The sequence below is a fragment of the Oncorhynchus clarkii genome, chromosome 3, assembly GCF_045791955.1.
Source record: "Oncorhynchus clarkii lewisi isolate Uvic-CL-2024 chromosome 3, UVic_Ocla_1.0, whole genome shotgun sequence".
Taxonomy (NCBI): domain Eukaryota; kingdom Metazoa; phylum Chordata; class Actinopteri; order Salmoniformes; family Salmonidae; genus Oncorhynchus; species Oncorhynchus clarkii.
Window position 1 is genome coordinate 4,780,637 of NC_092149.1, and position 8,085 is coordinate 4,788,721.

At 41.5% G+C, this 8,085-nt stretch overlaps 1 protein-coding gene across 2 annotated transcripts; it reads right to left on the bottom strand.

Moving 5' to 3' along the window:
- Window positions 1–5,142: 5,142 nt before the first annotated feature.
- On the bottom strand, window positions 5,143–7,618 carry LOC139405654 (hairy/enhancer-of-split related with YRPW motif protein 1-like). 2 transcript variants are annotated; one of them, XR_011633895.1, is made up of 6 exons: window positions 7,409–7,606; window positions 7,102–7,177; window positions 6,897–6,980; window positions 6,662–6,743; window positions 5,778–6,461; window positions 5,143–5,585 (listed from the first exon to the last, which is right to left on the bottom strand). XR_011633895.1 is itself a non-coding variant. In XM_071148069.1 (5 exons), exons 1-5 carry the CDS (start codon window positions 7,495–7,497, stop codon window positions 5,830–5,832), a joined length of 963 nt encoding a protein of 320 aa, XP_071004170.1. In that variant the 5' UTR covers window positions 7,498–7,618; the 3' UTR covers window positions 5,143–5,829. The 2 variants fall into 2 exon arrangements, 1 of the variants encoding a protein (XP_071004170.1); XM_071148069.1 differs by having other exon boundaries at window positions 5,143–6,461; window positions 7,409–7,618.
- Window positions 7,619–8,085: the final 467 nt, after the last annotated feature.

The window sequence follows — 8,085 nt, forward strand, 5'->3', positions numbered from 1 at the left end:
CCCTGCCAGGCAAACCGGAGACCAAGGAACCCCAATCACATGTTAGCAAAAAATATATCTAAAAACATCATGTACTGTATCTTGTCTTATCATCTTGTGAATGATAATGTCAAGGAGAAGTAATCAACATTTTCAAATGAATAGATTTGGTAGATAGTTTTGACCTCAACACATGATAGCCTAATTGGAAGAGAACGTGTAAACCCTAACATAGCCAATTAGCTAGAAAGGTAACTCAAAAACATTTTTGCCAAGAGCAGCTGTTTAGCTGGTAAAACAGAGATTAAAGACAACAAGGATGTGTTGGCAAAAATGAATGTAAAGTCAAGAAAGCCTATCAGCAGCCAGCGGCCCTTGAAGCAATGGGTGCTTTTTGAAAGTGGGATTTGCTCAATAATAGGAATTGGAGAGAAAAAACATACACATTTATAAAATAATATATTCTCCTCTTTTCTATTGTGGGTATGTAATACACATTTTGTTTATTCCATTATTGCTAGAGATATTCATAAAAACATTTTTTTTAAAATATATTTTCCACGTTTTTATTTATTTAAATATTTACACTACCGTTCAAAAGTTTGGGGTCACTTAGAAATGTCCTTGTTTGTGAAAGAAAAACAAAATTTTTTGCACATTAAAATAACATAAAATTGATCAGAAATACAGTGTAGACATTGTTAATGTTGTAAATTACTATTGTAGCTGGAAACTGCAGAAAATGTTATGTAATATCTACATAGGTGTAACGGATGTGAAATGGCTAGCTAGTTAGCGGTGTTCGCGCTAAACAGCCTTTCAATCGGTGACGTCACTTGCTCTGAGACCTTGAAGTAGTTGCTCTGCAAGGACTGCGGCTTTTGTGGAGCGATGGGTGACGATGCTTCGAGGGTGACTGTTGTTGATGTGTGCAGAGGGTCCCTGGTTCGCGCCCGGGTATGGGCGAGGGGACGGTCTAAAGTTATACTGTTACATAGGCGTACAGAGGCCCATTATCAGCAACCATCACTCATGTGTTCCAATGGCACGTTGTGTTAGCTAATCCAAGGATAATCATTAGAAAACCCTTTTGCAATTATGTTAGCACAGCTGAAAACTGTTGTTGTGATTAAATAATCAATAAAACTGGCATTCTTTAGACTAGCTGAGTGTCTGGAGCATCATCATTTGAGCATCACCAAAATGGCCAGAAACAAAGACCTTTCTTCTGAAATTCTATTCTTGTTCTGAGAAATTAAGGCGATTCCATGCGAGAAATTGCCAAGAAACTGAAGATCTCGTACAACGCTGTGTATTACTCCCTTCACAGAACAGCGCAAACTGGCTCTAACCAGAATAGAAAGAGTGGGAGGCCCCGGTGCACAACTGAGCAAGAGGACAAGTACATTAGAGTGTCTAGTTTGAGAAACAGATGCCTCACAAGTCTTCAACTGGCAGCTTCATTAAATAGTACCCGCAAAACACCAGTCTCAACGTCAACAGTGAAGAGGTGACTCCGGGATGCTGGCCTTCTAGGCAGAGTTGCAAAGAAAAAGCCATATCTAAGACAACAAAAGATTAAGATGGGCAAAGAACACAGACACTGGACAGAGGAGCCCCACGGTGGAGGTGTCATAATACCCATTAAACTTAGAGGTCAAACAGGGAAATGGTTCCAAACATTTTTCCACCATTCATTTTTCCCATAGGGGATTTTAGAAACACTTAAAATAAGGGCTGTGTATCGTGTAGACTTCCCCTGGTGTGACCTTTTGATAACCATGTCAATCTCTCTCGGACAAGGTGACTTTTATCAATATATTCTGCTCTATTTGCTCTCAGATTCTAAAATTCTAATTAGCATTCAAACTAGACATCAAATCAAACTTTATTTGTCACATGCACCGAATACAACAAGAGTAGACTTTACAGTGAAATGCTTTACTTACAAGCCCTTAACCAACAGTGCAGTTCAGGAAAAGTAAAAAAAATATTTACCAAGTAGGCTAAAATAAAAAGCAATAAAACAAAGTAACACAATAAGAATAACGATAACGAGGGGTGGCACCGGTACCGAGTCACCAAGGCACCTGTACCGAGTGTGCGGGGGTACAGGTTAGTTGAGGTAATTTGTAGATGTACTGTAGGTGGGGGTGAAGTGACTATGCATTGATAATAAACAGCGAGTAGCAGCAGTGTACAAAAAGGAAGGGGGAGGGGTCAATGTAAATTGTCCGGTGGCGGGCGATTTTATTAATTGTTCAGCAGTCTTATGGCTTGAGGGTGGAAGCTGTTGAGGAGCCTTTTTCTTTATTTTTATTTCACCTTGATTTAACCAGGTAGACTAGTTGAGAACACCTTTATTTAACCAGGTAGACTAGTTGAGAACACCTTGATTTAACCAGGTAGACTAGTTGAGAACACCTTGATTTAACCAGGTAGACTAGTTGAGAACACCTTGATTTAACCAGGTAGACTAGTTGAGAACAAGTTCTCATTTGCAACTGCAACCTGGCCAAGATAAAGCAAAGCAGTTCGACACATACAACAACACAGTTACACATAGAATAATAAACATACAGTCAATAATACAGTAGAAAAGTATATATACAGTCTGTGCAAATTAGGTAGGATAAGGGAGGTAAGGCAATAAATAGGCCATATCTGCGAAGTAATTACAATATAGAAATTAAACACTGGAATGGTAGATGTGCAGAAGATGAATGAGCAAGTAGAGATACTGGGGTGCAAAGGAGCAAGATAAATTAATAAATACAGTATGGGGATGAGGTAGTTGGATGGTCTATTTACAGATGGGCTATGTACAGGTGCAGTGATCTGTGAGCTGCTCTGACAGCTGGTGCTTAAAGTTAGTGAGAGGGAGATATGAGTCTCCAGCTTCAGCTTTTGGTCCTTGACTCGGTATCATGCAAGACTACAAATCCTGCACGTCATCTGTAGCTGACATCTTTGCTAACAGGTATTGTGTCAATTTAAAACGTGCACAAGACAGTTCACAGATTTGTCAATTTAAATACAGTTTTCCAATGTATTAATCTATTCATTACTACATTTAGCTAACATTAGACAGCTAATCCAGAGGTTCTTACCTTTGCTTCGTTTCAGCAGTCCCGTCCAGATCCTCATGGCATGTGTAGTTTATGATAGACACATTAGCCACTAATTAGCATTTCATTTTTGGCAAATTTATTGATAAAAGTCACCTTGTCCTAGAGAGATTTACACAGTTATCAAAAATCACACCAGGGTAAGCCTACACAAACCACAACTCTTATTTTAAGTGTTTCTAAAATCCTCTATGGGAAAAATTAATAGTTGGGAAATTATTGGAACCATTTCCTTGATTGACCGCTAGTTTTTATGGGTATTATGACTCATACTGGGGTACTTTATCTCCACCCTGCAAATTCTATTAAATTCTGTTCTATTCCATTTTGTTCTGTTCTATTCTATTCTGTTTTGTTCTGTTCTGTTCTATTCTATTCTGTTTTGTTCTGTTCTATTCTATTCTATTCTATTCTGTTCTGTTCTACTCTATTTTGTTCTGTTCTATTCTGTTCTGTCCTGTTCTGTTCTATTCTATTCTGTTCTGTCCTGTTCTATTTTATTGTTAAGCAGTGAGGTCCATTGAGCCAGCAGATGGAGCCAGTGAACACCATATTGAACGACATTTTTCACAGAAGAACACCAGATTTTCATCCAACAAAGTTTGTCTGACTGAGTAACAGATTGTAAAGAACAGGGGAGGGAAGGATACATCTTGAGGGACCTGCATGGTTACTGTTACTAACATGATTGTCCTTTATGTACGCTGAACAGTTCATGACTCCAGGTCCAATAAAATACATTTCAAAATAGCTTTTGAAGTTTTGTGATTGTATGTCAATAAATGGTAGAATATGGCTCCTTTTTCATTTCCTGAAAAATTTCAGTTATAGAGATTTTACGCTTTTTCTTTCCGCTGGGACACTTTAAACCTTTACACTAATGATTTGGCTGCAGCTAGTCTCCATCACTAGTTTTCTACTGCTATCCAATGGTCTCTAGTGGATACATTGCATACTACCACAGCAGGAACTTAAAGGGCACATCGAGTGATTGAGTCCCAAATGGCACCCTATTCCCTACTGTACACTACTTTTGACCAGAACCCCATGAGCCCTAGTCAAAAGTGATCTACTGTTGTCTACAGGCTTCAGTATGTGTCATCCAGCTGCCATCTATACCTCAATTTTGGCCACACAATAGTCTCCTGCCCAGACCAGACCATATTAGTGGGGTCAGACCAGACCATATTAGTGGGGTCAGACCAGACTATATTAGTGAGGTCAGATTAGGCCAGTCCATATGAGTGGGGTCAAGGGGCATCGATGATTTCCTCAAGGATTTCCTTTAAATCACTTCCTGGGTATTCATGGAGGCAACAATGGCACTAAAACTAAGTTTTTGAGACTGTGTCTCGACCAACCCTAATCTCGTCAACCCAGAACCAAAATCTTGCGTCTGTCCACGAGAGATTACAACCAGCCAGCTAGTCAGTCAGTCAGATTCTCTGCTAAATTACTGTTAGCTACCACTTTGCTCATATATAAAACATATAGTACATACAGATGAAGGATCTTAATTTGAGCCAGTTTGTTACTATAGTAAAATAATCCTGCAGCAACAGAAAAAGTGAACCGGCTGACTAGCCGCCACCGATCCCTTTTTCTGTTCGGTTAGTTTTGTCTCATTCGTTACACCTGTTCCTATTTTATGTGTGCTTGATTGTCTTCCCTATTTAGCGTATGAAACCCGCCCCTTTGTTGTGCGGGATTATTTTGATGTTCACGTTGTATTCGTTGGTGTTGTTAGTGCTCTGGACCTTGTTACCCGTTGGTTTGGGTTGGTCAGTGTTTGCTCCCAGCGTGTTGGGCATTTCATTTTGGTGCCGTATTAAAGCGCACTTTTCCCCCTGGACCTCGCTGCTCTCTGCGCCTGATTCCTCGCTACACACCCAGCCAGCCGTGACACAGTTGAAACCGATAAATGATTTGAGTTTATTTGAAGTGATGTGGGAAGTGGACAACATACTCTAAACCCCACAACAGTTCATAGGAACAACACATGAATCCTGAGCATTGATTTTTTTAAAAACACACATCTCCTTAACTCAGTTTATTGGTACAAAAATATTACAAAACTACGTTTTTTTCAAAGTTGCTTTCTATATAAAACATGTTCGACAATCCCATATAGCCATAACTAAAGTATTAGCAGATCCAGGTCATGTGTAACTCTATTTATGATACATTGTAGGTGTATTTGTTCCCTTTCAAAGCTGCAGGAGTTCTATTTTTTACAATATTATATTTGACCTACAAATAACCCCAAAATCCTTCTCTTAGTGCACTCTGATAATAAACCAAATTAAATCAGTTTTGTGGTCATGAAACAATAGTCAGTCCTTTCCTACCTTGGAGGCCATATCTGGGCTCACAACAGCATTTAACATGAATTATTCATGATAAAAACATATAGGATAGAACACTATGTTATCTATGTTCCTTTATACAGCAGTACTGACCAAGGGAGGTGGCATTAGCCTACCCCATCCCCCTCATTGCCAGAGAGGAAAAACAGATGAGACAGCCAGGTACTCCTGCTGGGTTTGTGGAGTGTTGGCGGGAGGCGTGTTGGGGGGAGGCAGGTTGGCGGGAGGCAGGTTGGCGGGAGGCAGGTTGGAGTGAGGCAGATTGGGGGGAGGCAGGTTGGAGGGAGGCAGATTGGGGGGAGGCAGGTTGGCGGGGATCTAAGTTGTTGCCTTCCGGTCCTGATGATCACAAGAGTTCAGAAGGCCCCGATCTCTGTCCCCCAGGGCCTGTAAGGCTGATTTCTCAGGGCTGTGGAGGAGCCTGATGAATTGAGGGCTGCCGGGGACACTAGGGGAAAAGTAGTGAAGGAGAAGGCAGACAGGGAGGAGAGGAGGGGTGGTGGTTGGGAGAGCTTGGAGACTGACAGGGCCAGCCCCAGGGGTAGATTGTCATTGGGGGGCACCCTGAGTGCCTCTGAGGGGGCCGTCACGCTGAGTCTGGAGGTCACTGAGGTTTCAGTTGAACAGGGGGATGACATGGAGGAGGAGGAGGAGGAGGAGGAGGAGATGGAGCAGGAGGAGGGTGGGCTGCTGGTACTGTGGGGGGCTAGTGTCCGTCCCTGGGGGAGTGGTAAGAGGGGGTGTGGCAGGTGGGCGGAGGGTGTCCTCAAAGCGGAGCCCCAGGCTAGTTGTCCAGGGTGTCCAGTCAATCCAGTGTGGATGTCTCTCTGAGAGGCGTAGTTGTTGAGGTGAGAGACCAGGCGTACGCGGAGTGGGTCGACACTGTTCCAGCCCTCCATGATGCTTAGGTAGCGGGCCGTCTCTGACAGACACTCCCTGAAGCCCAGGCTGCGGTAGTCCTTGGCCAGGGCGTGGGCTTCAAAATACCCTACCAGGAGAGGGAGGCAGAGGGTCAGGAGCAGGAACTACAACACACAGGAGTATACAGAGCACTACACAACTAGAGGAACAAAAGGACATGGAGACACTTGGAGACACAAGTTTTTCTAGAAGTTTCCCTATCACAACATGTTTTTTACAGGCTGTCATCATAAATCAAATCTTTGTATTGTTTTGGTATTGACTCACCTTGTCCGCTGGCAGCATGTATCATCTTCAAATGATCTACAGTAATCTGCAAAATTTCAGCTTTTTCCAATTTTGACGATCCCTGTGACAAAAGGCAAACATTCGATTAGATTGTGTTACTTGTAACATAACAGTTCTAACCAAAGATGTAAAAAAGGCGGAAGTTGACTATTGAGATTAATATACTCTGAATCCAATAGGTCTGTATGGTATATACAATTGTACTGTAGCCTACCTGCTTCTCAAACGCACTTGGCACAAGTCTTCTGAGATCAGTCAGGCTGTTGTTGATTCGGTCACGTCGCCGTTTCTCAATAATCTGTGGATGAGAGCGAGGTGTAATTAGATGTTTGCGTCTCCGACAGCATATCAAGGTGATGGTGAACCTTAATAATGGCAATATAAGGTGTATAATTATGCAAGAGAAATGTAATACTCACTCCTCTGCGTCGTTTTCTGGCTTGAGTTTGAGTGGTTTTCAGGGGTGACATCAAGTCATGCGGAGAGTCAAGGTTTCTGAAATAATCAAAGTAATTTTCATTCAGTTTCAATAAAATATTGGTGACGTTAGGCTTCTGTCACGCATAGCCTGTTTTTCAAGAGAGATACACTGTGTAGAGATGCGTGATTTAGATTAGCCTACCACAAAAAAAAATACACATTAGGCTTATATCAGAATGACAAATAAATAAATTTTCTCATTTAAAAAAATATTTCCTATTCTTCATAACTGAATTTTCAACATACACATTTTCGTCACCACTGTCCTTCTCCACTTCTATATTGTCATCAAGTTCGCTATCAGATGAACAGCTGTAATTGTGATTTCGTCTCATTTTGCTCCAGAATCCCAAGTAGCAATATTCAGTATAGATTGTCCCTCAATGTGATCTCCGCAAATCCCGTGAAAGCGACGTGTCCGCGCAACTGTTTAAAGTCAAGCCTTGTTCTCGGGGTATTATTTTCAGACCATGTAGCTTAAAATGAGAGGGGCGGGGAATAGGCGGGCTCTAAAAGTACTAAGCCTATTAAAATCAAGCTGACGTTTGAGTGACATGTTTTGTTGTTTTCGTTCAATGATGGCGGGGCCTCTCTGAATGCCAGTATGGGAGCTACAAATATAATCCGTAGACTCCAACTGTAGGTCTACCATTAGTTAAAGATGCACTAGGCAGAAATCGCTCAGCGATTTCCTGGTCAAATTCTAATAGTTTGCTTAATTTCATTTTACGCAAAAAAAACAAATGTTGTATTCTAATAGTTTGCCTAATGTCTGTTTACGTCAACAACGAAATGTTTTGTACCCTTATTTTACAATGTAAAGTTACTGAGAACAGGTTCTCATTTACAGCAATGACCTGGAGAATAGTTACAGGGAGAGGAGGGAGGGATGAATGAGCCAATTGGAAATTTAAGAGACGGGA

Bases quoted from the DNA above. Each gene is read 5' to 3' on its own strand.
- LOC139405654 (XM_071148069.1), bottom strand. From the start codon at position 7,497: ATGAGACGAAATCACAATTACAGCTGTTCATCTGATAGCGAACTTGAT. The intron at 7,178-7,408 runs GTATGTTGAAAA...TGATTATTTCAG, and splicing joins GACAGTGGTGACGAAAATGT to AAACCTTGACTCTCCGCATG. The intron at 6,462-6,661 runs GTGAGTCAATAC...CTCTCCTGGTAG, and splicing joins ACATGCTGCCAGCGGACAAG to GGTATTTTGAAGCCCACGCC.